This window comes from Symphalangus syndactylus, chromosome 21 (assembly GCF_028878055.3).
Source record: "Symphalangus syndactylus isolate Jambi chromosome 21, NHGRI_mSymSyn1-v2.1_pri, whole genome shotgun sequence".
Taxonomy (NCBI): domain Eukaryota; kingdom Metazoa; phylum Chordata; class Mammalia; order Primates; family Hylobatidae; genus Symphalangus; species Symphalangus syndactylus.
The window spans coordinates 54,351,007-54,368,356 of NC_072443.2; the positions used below are offsets into that span (position 1 = coordinate 54,351,007).

General features: G+C 42.3%; 1 protein-coding gene across 6 annotated transcripts in view; it reads right to left on the reverse strand.

Annotated features, from left to right (window-relative positions):
- LSM3 (LSM3 homolog, U6 small nuclear RNA and mRNA degradation associated) overlaps positions 1-17,350 on the reverse strand; it is a 68,122-nt gene that overhangs the window by 12,613 nt on the left and 38,159 nt on the right. For 2 of the 6 annotated variants that reach the window (XM_063630698.1, XM_055259099.2), the window contains 2 exons: positions 7,535-7,718; positions 2,893-4,381 (listed from right to left, as the gene is read on the reverse strand). In XM_063630698.1, the coding sequence (XP_063486768.1) occupies positions 4,194-4,381; positions 7,535-7,718 (372 nt within the window). In that variant the 3' untranslated portion in view covers positions 2,893-4,193. Of the gene's footprint in view, positions 1-2,892; positions 4,540-7,534; positions 7,719-17,350 lie in introns of those variants that run through there. The other 4 variants (XM_063630700.1, XM_055259100.2, XR_010118645.1 and 1 more) reach the window with 3 other exon arrangements.

A 17,350-nucleotide genomic window follows, 5' to 3' on the forward strand; every position in this document is an offset into this window, starting at 1 on the left:
ACCTCCAAGGACAGGAAACTTACAACTTCCTGGGACTGTCCTTTTCACTTTCTGACAACTTTATCAGAAAGCTCCAGCTGTCAACGAGCTCTCAAGTCCTGAAGTAATCTGTTTCCTGCAGAGTGCTGATGGTGTGGTGTGAACTCCAAGGCAGCTGTCAACATACACTCATTCCCCTATCGCTGGCTGAGACTCCTGCTGGAGCATGCGACATAAGTTAATCACTTCCACTTCTCACCAGCGCGGCTCCTTGTCCTTTTTCTGCCTCTGGCCATTCATGCTCAGCAGACAACTGATAGCCACAGTACTGACTGGAACATGGGCAGGATTCCGGGCCGGCCAGATATAGCCCATTATCGCTGCAGCTACAATGTGCAAGCTCATTGAGAAGTCAGGGAACACTTTATCAATGAGGAGGCCGTCCCAGAAGCTCTGGTGTTGGGTTTCACGTGAAGGGATGAAGGTGAAGAGAAAGGCTCCAGAGATAGCAGGGCCTGCTTATCTGAAATGTTTCCCCCAGTGAGGTCAAAGTGCCACAGCCATCTCAGGTGGAAATGAACCATAGAACATCAGAGCTGGAAGATCTCGGAGGCTTTACAGAAGGAGAAAATGAAGCCCAACAAGAGTACCTGGATTGACCAAGGTCATATAGGGAAACCATCTAAGAGACTCAGGTCTCCTACAAGAAAAGGAACGGCTCTTTTGCCCTTTGCAAGCTGAATCAGAGTTTGAGAGGGAAGAGAAGGGTTTTTGAAGGTCTTCATGCTTTGCATGTTTGCTTTGAAAACATACAAGAGGGTCAGTAAGGAGTCAGGAATGAGCTGTTTCCTCAGAATCCCAGTTCACAACTCTCATTACTAGATGACGTCTTGAACATATCCCTGAGATCCACGTGGAAGTAAATATAAATCCACTTACTTGTTGGTTTAATCTATAAATATTTATTGAGCAGAGTCTCATTCATTCCTTTAGCAGGGCCTGTTCCCAGCTGCAGAGGTGAGCTGGGCATACAGTTCTCACTTTCATGGAACTCAGGTTCTAGCCAGGGAGATGGGCAATAAAAAACAAATAAGTGAATATAGAAAATGAGATGGGGATACGTGCTGTGAAATTTTAAAATGCAGATTAAGGGCATAGGAAGCTCTGGGGACATGGGGTTGCCATTGATAATAGGGCAGTCAAGGAAGGTATTATGGAGATGCTGATATTTGAGCAGAACTCTGAAAAAATGAGGAAGCAAGTCTTAGGGCCATCTGCAAAAGGTACTGCTGGCAGAAAAACCAATGGAGCAAAGACCCTGGGGCAGGAGTGAGCTTGTCACATTTAAGGAACATCAGGGAAACCAGGGAAGCTAGAGCCAAGGGTGCGAGAAGGAAAGGGGTCAGAGATGAGGAGGGAGGGTGGAGAGTTGGTTGGGGGGCAGATCATGTAGGGCCTTGTGCACTGCTGTTGGGACTTTGGATTTGTCCTGAGTAGATGCAAGTCACTGAAATCTTTTTAGCCAAGAAGTGACATGACCTGACTCTCCTTTCCAAAGGTTGCTGAGGCTGCAGGGTTGAGAAAGAGCGGCAAGAAGGCAAGGGCAGACACAGGAGGACCACTTCTGACAATGGTGATGAATTGGACATGGGGAGGAGTCAAGGGAACACAGAGGTTTTGGCCTGAGCTCATGGACAGACAGAGTTGTCATTTACTGGGATGGGGAAAAAAGCAGGAGGATCAGGGTGGGGTGAGAAGAGAGCCAGGAGCTTGCTTTGGGTCATGTGTAGTTTGACATATCTACAATCTCTAAGGGGAGGTTGCAGGCAGGCAGCTGAATATAGAGTCAGGCGTCCAAGAAGGAGGTTAAACTAGTAATACTGATTTGGAAGTTGTTGACTTACAGGAGGCATTTAAAACCTGTGTGTGTCAGAATGAACATCACCAAGGGAGTGATTATGGTCAGAGAAGCAGAGACCCAGGCCTGAACCTGGGAGCCTCCAGCATTCAGAAGTCGAGGCAGTCAGGAGACACCAGCAAAGGAGACTGGGAAGGAGTGGCTGGCGAGGGAGGAGAAGCAGAGGAGCGGTCTGCAAGGGGAAGAGAGGGCTTCAGGAAGGTAGGGCCCACAGCCATGTCTACTGCTGCTGATGGGCCAAGAGAGAATGAGGAGTGACCATGGTCCCTGGGATTTAGCCACTTGGAGGCGCATAGCTGGCCTTGACAAAATATTTTGGTGGTGTAATGGGTACAAAAGCCTGTTTTTGTGACTGGGATGAGAGCAATAGGAGAAAAGGGGCATGAATGATTCTTTTGAAAACTTTTATTATCAAGAGGAGCAAGGAAATGAGGAGCTAGGTGGAGGGGGTTGTGGAGTCAAGAGGGAAAACAGCACTCTAAGTTTCTGAAAATGCTGGCCCTCTTCACACCTCAAGTTTCCATCAGCCATGGACCTGTGGGCTTCTGGCCACATCCTCTCTTGCCCTCCCTCCTTCTTATCACAACTTCACTGCCGCCATCTATCTGCCTTGGAGAACTTCAGGGTCCATCTCAACATTTCTGTGCAGTTTGGTTGGGAGAAAGATATTAATCAGATAAATACACCAGTAAATATATGAAGGCGACTTACTATAAGCATCAAATGGAAAAGCAGAGTGTCCTTTGAAGGAGAATCATAGAGGGAAATGGTCAATATGAGGGGGCTTGGGGAAGGTCTCTCCAAGGAAATGGCTTGAAAGCTAAAATCTGAAGGATGAGTAATAATTCACCAAATGAGAAATGATGGGAAGGGTGTTCATAAAATGTGGAACACCTGATTCTGTCACTGTTCGGGGTGCCACTATGTAACCCATATGGACGTAGAGGGACTGAACAAAGGGAGCGAATGCAGGAATAAAAGACGAGACAAAAGAGTATATTTGGAAGAAGGGGTCAGGGAGCACTTTGCCTCTAGTAGACAAGGGCCCTGAGCTTTACACAGCCCTCCATATTTATTAGGCAAAAGAGATAGTGAGAAGGGGGGTGGAAGAAGGGGTCAGCTGCTCAGTACAGAGTAGGCTTGCAAGACTGCATTCCTTGAACAACAGGCTCTAGATGTCACAGTAGATAATCTCAGTGCCAGGGAGTGATTGCCTCCAGCAAACCTTCTGTCGGCAGGAGCAGTCGTGAGTTTGCTCACATCCTGCATTCATGATAAACAGTTTGCTGTTTGATCATATAGCCTCCAGTGGAATGCCAAATCCCACGGGCCTTCAGCTCCCTGCATATCCCCCTTTCTGTTTATGAATTAATTGAAAGAACGTAAGGCCAGGCTGGGCAGCTCTTATTCTCCGATTGGCAGTCCATCTGATTTTACAGACTATAAACAGAAGACAGAGACAAAACAACATTATTCCAAGAACCACATAAAAGATGTAACTGTGGTGCCTTAGATAGTTCCAAGGGTTGAGACTCTCCAGGCCTTGCTGGAATCCAGTCCAGTCTTCTAAAGAAGGCTCAAATTCTTGAGTTTGCCTATTTAAATCAAGAATTTTTTTTGTAATTCACCAATATCAAGGGTGATGTTGGATGTGACAGCTCCCTGAAGATGGGCTTCCACAAGGTCCCACGGATACTCACTTTGGTTATATTCTAAGTTGGTTACACAAATATGAGTGTGAGTAAAATGAAAACACAATTGCTGCTGCAATTGCAAGCTTTGTACTTGTTCCCCTAACCATAGAACCATGGATTTCAACATTGCCACTTCAGTTTGTAACTCAGTGTTAATTTTATTCTGAAGTAGCCACGCTTGGCTGGCTGTGGGTGTCCAGTTCTCCATGTACTGAGCTGTTTGAATAGAACTATGCAATCTACAGAAGATATCACAACAGAAGTTATTAGTGTGATCAAGGAAACAATAGCAAAAATTATCATGCCTAAGGCTCTATGGACACAATGAGTTAGCTGAGTTAGAAGAAGTTTTACAAAATGCAAAGCAGATGTGGCAGCCCAAGTCTCAGAAAGATTAACAGGAATCCATAGCCCAGGGATGAGACCGAAAATCATTAAGGTGGAGATATTACATGTTTGCAATGTGCTATGATTAATGCAGTGATATAACTGGCAAGATTTACAGGTCAATTGGGTATTATTTACCTAGAGCTGGTCCTTCTTAGCTGCCAAAAAGACATAAGGATTAAAAACACAAACTGTAAATTGAGTGGTGATACTCTTTACAAATGTAACATTAGAACTGTATCGTGACTCCGGTTGGCCTTCTCTCCATCTTTGCACTCAGGCTTGGCTGATTCATGGATCGTATCAGAGGGACTGGGCCCATGGTTGGCCACCCTGGATTCCTCCAGTCTCCCATTCCATGGTCGCACGCACCTTGAGGGCACCCACACGGTTTGTCCATCTCCTGTAAAAACACAAGCATACCTTCTTCCCCTCGTCAGTAAATCCACTGGACCTTTCCATCGTCCTTTTTCCGGGGACTTCCATAACACTTTTGGATAAACTTTCCTCTTTTCCTCTAACACTTGCCAATGTCTTTCTGCTGGAGTCTTACCATCCATACTAGGAGTCAAAAAATTTAAAGTAAATAAGGCTAAATATAGTTTTGATTAAGGTGGTAGTTGGCCTCCTATATCCCCTTTTTGTTTTTTCAGCATGCGTTGTAATATTTGATGTGCCTGTTCTATAATGCCTTGTCCTCTAGGATTATAAGGAATTCCCGTTTTATAGGTTATAGCCCAAAGCTGTAAGAAATTTTGAAAAGCATGACTAGATTAAGTGGGTCCCTTGTCAGTTTTTAATTGTTTAGGTAGCCCCATATGAGCAAATGATGACAGTGTAGCTGTACATGAACAGCTGTCTCACCTGTTTGGCATGTAGCATGCAGCATGTGAGAATAAGTGAAACAAATTAAGCAGTTCTGGGTCTAGTGTACTTTTAACTGTAGCAGCTTCTATGCAATGGGCTACATTTACAACATAAGCTGAATCACAGACAATGTTGATAGGATCTGAAGCTGTAAGCTGTAAAACCTGAATGACTAAAATTAGCTCTGAGCATTGAGCTAAAGCACCAGAGGTCATTATTGTTAGAGTGTGTTTAGGTCCATAGATAGCGGCATGACCTTTGGGAGAGCCATCAGTAAAATAAGTCTGTCCACCTGGAATAGGCATGTGATGAGTAATCACAAGAAGAATGAAAGAATGGATTTTATAAAATTGTAAAATGTTGTCTAAGGGGTAGTGGTTATCTATAGCACCCACGAAATCTGCAAAAGAGTTTGCCAGGCAGTCACCATTTCCCAAGCTGCGGCTTGTTGCTGGGAGTCTAGAGGAACAATAATTTTGTCAGGATCATATCCTGTAAGCATTTTTGACCTATGCCTGCTCATAGTCACAATTTGTGTAATTAAAGAAGGAGAAACTTGCAAGGTTTTGACTGTTTGATTAGGTAGAAAGAGCCATTCTAATGGTAAGGCAGTGGGCAGAGGAGAAATATCAATGACCCCTGTCAGAAATCCTGACGTCCTAGCCCTTTTCTATCTGTTTTTCCAGTTACTGATATCGGGTTAGGATTTCACTGTAGAAACCTCCTCAAACCTTTTCCACTCTGATATCCCATGTTCTTCTACATTTTAAATCCTGAGTTATCAAAGTTTTCATTTGTAAGTCTCCTATCCCATGCTGTAAGTAAGTCTCAATCCCATAAATTGATGGCTATACTTGCAACATAAAGCTGAAGAGTACATGACTGTCCATCTGGACTGAGACGAGGTAAAATCTCAGCACTCTGTTGAACACGTTGAGCTGTTCCTACTCCCACTAAGGATGTAGAAGTTAATTGCAAGGGCCAGGATGGGGGTAATTGTCTTTAGATATTACTGACACATCAGCTTCCGTATCCATAAGCCCATAAAATTTATTTCCTTTAATTCGTACTACACAGGTGGGTCTATTAGAGGCTATGGGTTGGGATGGATAGATTTCCCATTTGTTGTGCTCCCAAACCCTTTATTTCCTCATTTCTCCTTTCATGGAGAGGGGTGTAATTTGCAGGGAATAAGCAAAAATTGAGCAATATATTCTCCAGGTTCAAAAACCCAAAGATCTTGTGACATTAAAACTACTTGAATTTCTCCTTCATAATCAGAGTCAACAACTCCTGGGACTACAGTAATGCCTTGCAAGTTAAGGCGGCTTTTGCCTAAAATTAGTCCTGTGTATCCTGTTGGTAAAGGTCCCCAAATACCAGTGGAACTTTGATAGGTTTGTCTCCACCAACTAACGATACCTCTTCTCTGACTGGGAGATCTAATCCTGCACTTCCTGGTGTTCCTGGGGGAAGGGAATCAATGTACCTCTGGGAACCCATCCTTGAAACAGGGTTGAGGTTTGGACTGGGAATGCCCTCATTGTTTGTGGGGCTCGAGTCCAGACCCCCGTCTCATTTCCCAACAGGGGTGTGCCAATCTGATGAAATTTTGAGCAGCACTGATTAGCCCAGTGATTTCCTTTGTCACAGCGAGGACAAAGTCCTGGCATTTTTTCCGCTGTGGGGCAGGGTGGGGGGAACTGCATTGTAAGATCCTTTCTGTCCTGAGATCTGCTGGCATTCCTTTTTTAAATGTCCAGTCTTTCCACAATTATTTTCCCATTTTAGGGCTTGACCCTTGGCTCCTTTTAGATCTGTCAACTACTAAATTAGCCATCGCTTCAGCTAACAGTGAAGAGCAATGAAGCTCAGTTCCTACATCTTGACGAGTTCTGAGAAAATTTCCCATGTTTTTTGTACATCTCACAGGTGCCAGTGCACATTTACAATCTGCATTTGCATTATGCATAGCACCAAATACAGATTCTAGCAATCCTAAGGTGAACGGGCTCTGTACGCCATTATTTACCACACTTGCTTTTAATTCCTTCAACAAATTATCAGGCCTTATGGAAATCGGAAAAGCGCAAGGTCCTAAGGGCTCTCCAGATATGGCAGCAGAGCATAAAATTCTTTGTATGGGGGTTTCTATTTCTGCTACCAAAGGAGGCGGTACAGATGTTTCTGCAATTGGAGGAGGGAGTATAGGTCAATTTTTATCCTCCCTCTCCTGTTTTTTATTTTCAATTGGAGCTGTGGGTGGGACAACATATTCTTTCAGATTTTTAGGTTCAGTCTGCTGTCCTGAAGAATAATAAGGAGAGAATGTCAGAAGTACAGTATGAACTAAAGTCCAGGTGAAGAAAACAGAAGAATCAACTTTAAGACCTTTTTGATGAGCCCATTTTAATCCCTCTCCTGCTCTGTCCCAATTTTCCACATCAAGAGTGCCTGCCTGTGGAAACCATGGGTTATGCATAGTAACATTTTGTGGCTTCTGCAGGAGGTTAGTTAGTGCCTGCAAATTAACCTGAGCTCCAGACTGTCTCAACAGAACTTTAAGCAACTGCACATAGTGTTTTTCTTCAACAGACAAATTCTTCCCCTTGTTACCTCGGTTCAGAAAACTTCCCGTTCCCAGCACTTCTTTAAAGCACTACTCCCAGTACCTCCTTAGGGCACTGACCTAAGTGATATACGCTGCTGGCAGACTCGTCCCGGGGTCCCCGTTCACATTTCAATTTCAGTTCCTCTGCTCCAGCAGACCTTCTTCTTTCATGTCCTTGTAGTCCCTGTGTTCGGACTGTCGCCTGTTCAAGTGCCACTCGTAGCCGGCATGGACCTAGGGGGACTGAACCAAGGGGGCGAACCTGGGAATAAAAGACAAGAGACAAAAGAGTATATTGAGAAGAAGGGGTCAGGGGGCACCTTGCCTCTAGTGGACAAGGGCCCTGAGCTTTACATAGCCCTCCATATTTATTAGGCAAAAGAGATAGTGAGAAGGGGTGTGGAAGAAGGGGTCAGCTGCTCAGTCCAGAGTAGGCTTGCAAGACTGCATTCCTCAAACAAGAGGCTCTAGATGTCGCCGTAGATAACCTCAGTGCCAGGGAGTGATTGCCTCCAGCAAACCTTGTGTTGGCAGGAGCAGTCGTGAGTTTGCTCACATCCTGCATTCACGATAAACAGTTTGCTGTTTGATCATATAGCCTCCAGTGGAATGCCGAGTTGGTCGTGTCCCACGGGCCTTCGGCTCCCTGCAATAAAACTAGGAGCAGTGATTGAGGACAGGACTGGAGGCAGGCTAGGCCCAGATACTGCAGGGTCTGGTAGACTGTGTTAGGGAGGCTTTTGTTGTTACCATTCATTCCAAGTACAATGGGCAGCAATTCAGTGAGCAAATTGTTATGTCTGCCGAAATGGCCCATTTTTCTGTGCTTGAAAAGGAAGGAAAACGTCAGAAGCAAGACACTAGGCTTCCTTGAGGGAAGGAGGAGAGACGTGGGGCATCTTATTCTGGGCTCCCCAAGAAGCAGACCTTCAGTCATGGATTTGAGTGCAAGTAGTTTACTTCATGCCAATCAGTAGTGTAGGGGAGTGTGAACCGAGACAGAATGCAAGGAGGCAATAAAGGAATTGTTAACATACAAGCTACCCCCATGAGTACGTGGAGCCAGTGGAGGACACAATGATATCCTGACGTCCTCCATGACATCTTATCTGAGGTTGGGCTGGTTGAGGGCTGCATTTGGGGATGTGGCATTAGTACTCTGGCACTTCTAGGCTGCCATGCCTGTGGTTACAGCAGGCTCCAGCAGCCAGAGGAAGCCCTTGGCAAAGAGATGCATGTGTTGGCATGTAGAAGTCAGGCCAGCTTGCATGGGAATGCTGAGACCTAGGGGATACTGCTTTCCCATATTAAGTCCACTCCCTCCTGATACTGCTTCTTTTAGGATGTTGCCTGTCACAGTTTCTACAAAGAAGTTAAGAAAGAGGGTTTGTGAAACAAGCTACAGACCCCATCATTACCATGAATTCTATGGTCATCATTGGTGTTCATTGTCCCTGTGTGTCACTACTCATTCTGCATAACCCTCATACTTGACCACCACTCCTGCATATTGAGCTTGCTGGTCTGCTGAGGTAACTGGGTCATCATCCCTAGAGGTTTGAAGCCCTGGTCACTGTGCACTGGGCAGACTACCATTGCTGCAATTGCCCATAAGTGTTGTCATTGGGCTGTGAAACAGCAAAATGAGCCCCACTGAATCCCCTGAGCTTTGGGGCATCCTCTTCTATGACCCCATTATCTAGCAGTAGTGCTATTTCCTCATGATAGGCAGAACCTGATATTCCTACAAGCGTAAGAACTCCTTTCTTTGCCTACTGCTCTGTTGGCATGAGAAACCTAAAATGACAAGGAGCAGCTACAGCTTTAGGCATCCCTGGGATAAGTATCTTCTCCCCATCAACCCCAGACATGCTGAGGGACCAGCATTACCGGTCCAGTGGAGCCTAAAGTTAAAGGCATTCTTGAGACGAGTCATTGTGTACAATGGTGATGGGGCCACTTCTATTTCCACTGCTTGTTTCCCATGTAGTCTATCTGATGGGGCCCCAGCTCCATATAATGCCTGCTGTTTTGAAGTATACATTGCTTCTCAAAAGTCAGCACCCTAAAAGTGAAAATGGCAGAATAGGGAACTACAAAAGCCCATCCCTCCATAAAAGGAGAAAATAAACTGGCAAAAGCAATCAGAATCAACTTTATTGGAAATTGGGAAACTAACTAAAAGTTTACAGCAACCAGGACAATATTTAATCAAGAAAAAAAGAAAAAACAAAAAACCACCAGAATCTTGATAATAGAGCTTCATGGTATTTAAATTACCCTGGCTCAGCAGTGGCCTTGAAGATAACAACCAACAACCCATATTCCTTGTATAGGCTCCTAGTACATAAGGGACAGAATCGACCTAATTTCCAAATAACTGTGGTTGTTTGTTTTGACCTGCCTTGTGGCTCCCTGAAGAATTGACTCATTGCTGAGATCTCCAAGGGCTAAGGCAGCTACTCAAGGGGAATTTGCTGAAAATTTTAAAAGGCAAATGTAACAGCTGCTGCCACTTGGGGCAATAGATAACAGTTGGGACAAACTAAAGACAAACCAAAAGAGGGCCAGGCACGGTGGCTCACGCTTGTAATCCCAGCACTTTGGGAGGCCAAGGCGGGCAGATCATGAGGTCAGGAGATCGAGACCATCCTGGCTAACACGGTGAAACCCTGTCTCTACTAAAAATACAAAAAATTAGCCGGGCGTGGTGGCGGGGGCCTGTAGTCCCAGCTCCTCGGGAGGCTGAGGCAGGAGAATGGCGTGAACCCGGGAGGCGGAGCTTGCAGTGAGCCGAGATCGCGCCACTGCACTCCAGCCTATGTGACAGAGCGAGACTCCGCCTCAAAAAAAAAAAAAAAAAAAAAAAGACAAACCAAAAGATTGGGAAAAAGGAATGGGGATTAAAACACATTGGGAAATAAAGGCTTTGAAAAGCTCTCACATATTTGTGGGAATCTAGAAGCCTGCTTGCATGCCCAGAACTGGGTGCATGCTCAGGAAAGACCTGAGAAGTTTTCACTTCTGGCTGACTTCAAGGCTCTCCACAAGGAGGAAGTAAAGACTAAGGCAGAGTGGTAAAGTGCTTCTCCAAGTGCTGAAGGTGTACTCCAGCATGCACATAGAGTCCATTTGCTGACACCAAGAGATTTTATTTTCTTTTTTTGTTCCAGGCAAAGAATACACGTCTATATTTAAATCACCAGCTGACCACTAGAGTAACAAAACAAAGACTTCAGTGGCTATATACAACAACAAATAAAGTCTTTACAAAATTAATTAAAGAAAGAGAACTAAGCAATCAAACAACAACAATCAAAAAAGCAGCTGCAATAAACCCTGGTGGGAGGAAGATGATTTCCAGATGTGCCATATCATAATATTCAAAATGTTCAGCTTTCAACAAAAAATTATGAGTCATGCAATGAAACAAGAAAGTGTGGCCCATACACAGGAAATAAAGAAATAATAGAAACAGTTATTGAGGAAGACAAGACATTGAACTTACTAAACAGAATATAAACCAACTATTTAAAATATACCCAAAGAGCTAAAGGAAACTATGTACAAAAAACTAAAGGAAATAATGAGAATTATATTTCAAAAAATAGAGATTACCAGTGATATGATAGAAATTGTAAGGGGAACCAAGGAGAAAATCTAAAGTTGAAAACTACAATAATTAAAATAATTTTTTTCAGAGAGATTCAACAGCATATTTGAACAAGTAGAAGAAAGAATCAGCAATCTTGAAGAAAGATCAATTGAGATTACTCAGTATGAGGAGCAGAAAGGAAAAAAATAAAGAAAAATGAATAAAGCCTAAGAGACCTGAGGTACACTTTCAAGAGTACCTAGGAGTTTCAGAAGGAGAGGAGAGGAGAGGAGAGAGAGAGAGAGAAATAATAGTTGAAGTAATAATGGCCAAAATTTGCCAAATTTGATCAAAGACATGAATCTACACATCCAAGGACCTCAAGTCTCACTGAAACACTTCATAATCAAACTGTTGAAAACCAAAGACAGAATCCTGAAAGCAGCAGAAGAGAGGTGATTCATCACATACAAGGCATCCTTAATAAGAAATACAGCTGGTTTTTTATCAGAAACCGAGGAGGCCAGAAGACAGTGGGATGACTTACTCAAAATATTGAAAGAATAAAATGGTTAACCAATACTTTTATATCCAGGAAAAATATTCTTCAAAAATGAAAGAGAAATGAAGACATTTCCAGATAAAGAAAAACTGAGAGAGTTCATTGCTAGTAGACCTGCCCTGCAAGAAGTGTAAAGGAGGTCGTTGAGATTGAAATGAAAGGACACTAAAAAGTAACTTGAATCTACATGGAGCAATGAAGAAAACCAGTATAAGTAATCATGTAAATAAATAGAAGAGTCAGTATAAAGGCATTTGTGGTTTGTAACTCCTCTTTTTTTCTATATGATTTCAAAAATAACTACATAAACAAATAATAATAAATATACATTGATGGGCACATGATGCATAAAGATGATGACAATAACAACATAAACAGACGGGAGAACAGAATACAGAAGTAATGTTTATTATACTATTGAAATTAGTTGGTACTAATTTGAACTTATCTAATTGTTATAAATTAATTGTAATCCTCAGGCAACCACTAAGAAAATAACTAAAAAGTATATAGTAAAATAAACGAGAAGGAAATCAAAATGGTATATGGAAAATATTTATCTAACATAAAAGAAGGCAGCAATGAAATGAAATTGAGGGACAAAAAATATGAGATATAGAAAAAATAGCAAAATGGCAGGAGTATGGCCTTCTCCATCAGCAATTACATTAAATGTAAATGGTTTAAACTCTACAATTAAATGACAGATTTTTCAGAATGGGTTAAACAAACAAACCATGATCAAACTCTATACTGTCTACAAGAGACCCACTTTAGATCCAAGGACATGAATTGAATGAAAGCGAGAGAACAGAAAAAGGCAACACATGCAAATAGTAACCAAAAGAGAGTTGAAATGGCTATACTGATATCACACAAAATATACTTTAAGGTATAAATTGTCACAAGAGACAAAGAAGAACACTGTATAATGATAAAAGGGTCAATCCATCAAGAATATATACGAATTACAAACATATATGCACCCCAAAAAAGAGACCCAAAATATATGAAGCAAAAACTGACAGAATTGAAGGAAGAAATAGACAGCTCTACATATTCTAGATATTTCAACACCTCACTTTCAATAATGGATAGAAAAACTAGATGAAAGATAAACAAAGAAATAGGAGACTTGAACAAGTTTATAGTGTTATAACTATAACTATAGTTATAGTTATAAACCAACAAGACCTACCACATATACAAAACACCCAAGGAACAACAAAACACATATTCTTCTCAAGTGCACATGAAACATTCTCCAGGTAGAACATATGTTAGGTCACAAAACAAGCTGTAATAAATCTTAAGATTGAAATCATAAAATGTATATTCTCCAATCTCAGTGGGATGAAATTAGAAATGAATAACAGAATAAAAACTGGAAATTTCACAAGTATGTGGAAATTTAAAAACACACTCTTAAATGACCAATGGCTCAATAAAAAATCACAAGGGAAATTAAAAAATACTCTGAGATAAATGAAAATAAAAACACAATAAAAAATTATGGGATGCAGTGAGAGCAGTGTGCAGAGGGATATATATATATAGCTGTAAATGCCTACATTAAAGAAGAAAGGTCTCAAATAACCTAACTTTATGCCTTAAGGAAGCAGAAAAAGAAGAGCAAACTAAATCAAAGCAAGCAGAAGAAGGGAAATAATGAAGATAAGAGCAGAGATACATGAAATGGAGTAGAAAAACAATAAAGAGAATCAATGAAATTAAAAGTTGGTTCCTTGAAAAGGTTTTTTAAAATTGACAAACCTTTAGCTAGATTGCCTAAGCAAAAACAGAGAAGACTCACATTACTCAAAAAGTAGAAATAAAAGTGGAGACATTACTAATGACCTAACAGAAATAAAAGAGTATAAGCAAATAATACGAATAATTGTACACCAACAAATTAGAAAACCCAGATAAAATGGACAAATTCCTAGAAACATACAGACTACCAAAACTAACTCAAGAAGAAATAGAAATGCTGAATAGACCTATAACAAGTAAAGATATGAAATCAGTAATCAAAGAACTTTTAACAAAGAAAATCTCAGGACCAAATAGCTTCATTGGTGAATTCTACCAAATGTTTAAAGAAGAATTAAAATGAATGTTTCTCAACTCTTTCAAAAAATAGAAGAGGCAGAAATACTATTTAACTCATTTTATGAGGCCAAAATTACTCTGATACCAAAGTCACACACAGATATAACAAGAAAAAAAACGAGAGGCTCATATTCCTATGAATATAGATGTAAAAATCTTCAACAGAATACTAGCAAACTGATTCTAGCAGCATGTTAAAAAATTACACCCCGGCCAGGCACAGTGGCTCATGCCTGTAATCCCAGCACTTTGGGAGGCCAAGGCAGGTGGATCACGAGGTCAGGAGATCGAGACCATCCTGGCTAGCAAGGTGAAACCCCGTCTCTACCAAAAATACAAAAAATTAGGCAGGCATGGTGGTGGGCACCTGTAGTCCCAGCTACTCGGGAGGCTGAGGCAGAAGAATGGCGTGAACCTGGGAGGTGGAGCTTGCAGTGAGCCAAGATTGCCCCACTGTACTCCAGCCTGGGTGACAGACAGAGACTCCGTCTCAAAAAAAAAAAAAGTATGTATATATACCCCATACCAAGCAGAATTTATCCCAGAAATGCAAGGGTGGTTCAACATACAAAAATCAGTCAACACAGTACACCATATTAATAGATGAAGTAAAAAAAAAAAAAAAAGCCAGTGATAATTGATGCAGAAAAGGATTTGACAAAACCCAACACTCTCTTATGTTAAAACAAACAAACAAAAAACACTCAGCAATCTGGGAATAGAAAAGAAGTTCTTCAACATGATTAAGGGCACCTATGAAAAATCCAGAGTTAACATTAGACTTAATGGGAAACCTACAGAATGGGAAAAAATATCTTCAGACCACTTACCTAATAAGAGATTAATATCTAGGATACATAAGGAACTAAAACTCAATAATGACAAAACAACTCAAAAAATGAGCTAAGGGCTGGTTGCTGTGGCTCACGCCTGTAATCCCAGCACTTTGGGAGGCCAAGGTGGGTGGATCACGAGGTCAGCAGTTAGAGACCAGCCTGGTCAATATAGTGAAACCCTGCCTCTACTAAAAATACAAAAAATTAGCCGGGTGTGGTGGCATGTGCCTGTAATCCCAGCTACTTGGGAGGCTGAGGCAGGAGAATCACTTGAACCTGGGAAGTGGAGATTGCAGTGAGCTGAGATAACGCCATTGCACTCCAATCCGGGCGACAGTGTGAGATTCCATCTCAAAAGAAAAAAAAAAAGAGCTAAGTACTCAAATAGACATTTCAGGAAGATATAGAAATGGCCTATAAGCACACAAAAGATGCTTATCTTTATTAATCATTGGAGAAACGCCAATCAAAACTACCACGAGGCTGGGCGTGATGGCTCATGCCTGTAATCCCAACACTTTGGGAGGCCGAGGTGGGCCAACTGCTTAAGCCCAAGGCTCAAGATCAGCCTGGGCAACATGGCAAAATCCTGTCTCTACAAAAAAAATGCAAAAATTAGCTGTGCATGGTGATGTGTACCTATAGTTCCAGCTATAGGTGCCAGGGCAGGAGGACCACTTGAGCCCAGGAGTTTGAGGCTGCGGTGAGCTGTGATTGTGCCACTGCTCTCCAGTCTGGGTGACAGAGTGAGACATTGTCAAAAAAAAAAGGAAAGAAAGAGAGGGAGAGAGGAAGGAAGGGAGGGAGGGAGGGAGGGAGGGAGGAAGGAAAGGAAGGAAGGAAGGAAGGAAGGAAGGAAGGAAGGAAGGAAGGAAGGAAGGAAAAGGAAGGAAGGAAGAAAGGAAGGAAGGAGGGAGGGAGGGGAAGGGAGAGAGGGAGGGAAGAAGGAAAGAAGCAAGGAAGAAAGGAAGGAAGGAAGACGAAGGAAGGAAAGAAGGAAGAAAGAAAGAGGGAAAGAGAGAGAAAGAAAGAAGAAAGAAAGAAAGAAGAAAGAAAGAAAGAAAGAAAGAAAGAAAGAAAGAAAGAAAGAAAGAAAGAAAACCACTGTGAGATATCACTGCCCAGCCCCTAGAATGGCTATGATTTAAAAAACAAAAAATAACAAATGTTAGCAAAGATGTTGAGAAACTGGAGGGAGGAATGTAAAATGGTGCTGCTGCTGGGAAAAAGAGTTTGGCTATTCTTCAAAAAGCTAAACAGAATTACTATATGAGCCAGCCATTCTGCTCCTAAGTACATACCCCAGATAACTGAAGACAGGTGTTCAAAGAAAAAGTTCTACAGGAATTTCATAGCAGCACTATTCACAACAGCCAAATGAATAAACGTAATATTGTATATCCACACAATAGGACATTATTCAGACATAAGAAGGAATGAAGTACTGATTCATACTTCAACTTGGATAAAGACATTTTGCTAAGGAAAGAAGACAGACACAAAAGGCCATGACTTGCATGATCCCATTTATATGAAGTGTCCAGAACAGGTGAATCTATACAGACAGAAAGCAAATTAGCTGTTTTCAGGGGCTGAGGAGAGGGGAAAATGGGAATGACTGCTGGATGAGTCTAAGGTTTCTTTTGAATGAATGAAAATGTTCTGGAATTAGATAGTGGTGATGGTTGCACTATCCTGTGAATGCACTAAAAGCCACTGAATTGTATATTTTAAAATGGCTAAAATGGTGAATTTTATGTTATATGAATTTTACCTCAATAAAAAACAGTATAGCATGCCAACCTTGCCAGGTCTCTCCCCTAGGCAGGCTCATTAGCTGTGCTTCTAGCAAAGAGCCAGCAGGCAGCTTCTGCTGATGCCTTCCTTGGAAAAACCTGTCTGTTCTGTGGCCATGTGCCCATTTTCATACAGCTTTTGCCATGCGCTGGGTCCCTTGGTGTAAGAAGAGGTGATACGGAATCCTAGGAAGGTAAATCAGATCCTTTGTGAGTTCTCAGACGGTGGTGCTGGTCAATGCACTGTTGGCGGGAAAGGCAACGAGAAGGAGAAGTGGGGCCAAATGGCCTGAACTGTGAAGGCCTGAAGGGATAAGGTCAGGTGTCAACAGCGCATATTTCAAAAAAGGAAGTTCAAACTCAAGAAAATTTTCCTGGCCGCACACGGTGGCTCACACTTGTAATCCCAGCACTATGGGAGGCCGAGGCGGGCAGATCACGAGGTCAGGAGATCGAGACTCATCCCGGCTAACACGGCGAAACCCCGTCTCTACTAAAAAAAATTCAAAAAATTAGCCGGGGGTGGTGGCAGGCCCCTGTAGTCCCAGCTACTCGCGGGAGAATGGTGTGAACCCGGGAGGCAGAGCTTGCAGTGAGCCGAGATCGAGCCACTGCACTCCAGCCTGGGCAACAGAGCAAGAGTCCATCTCAAAAAAAAAAAAAAAAAAAAAGAAAAGAAAGAAAGTGAAACAAAAGAGAAAAAAGAAAAATTTCCTGAGATGTCCTAGGCCATACAAGCACTTTTGGGATGGGGCCCCTAGAAAAACAACATGACTTTCCACCTCTGTTAAAAGCCAAAGCCTCTGTTTTTGGTGCAGGATGGTGATCAGTTTACATACACTGTCTCTATTGATTCTTTCAGCAACTCTTTGGGATACATGTCCTCACTGTGCAAATGGGAGAACTGTTTCCTGTAAAGCTAAGTAACTAGGGTGTGATCGCAGGGCTGAGAGGTGGAGGTGTCTGTGAACAGGGCCGCTGCTTTCCGTGATC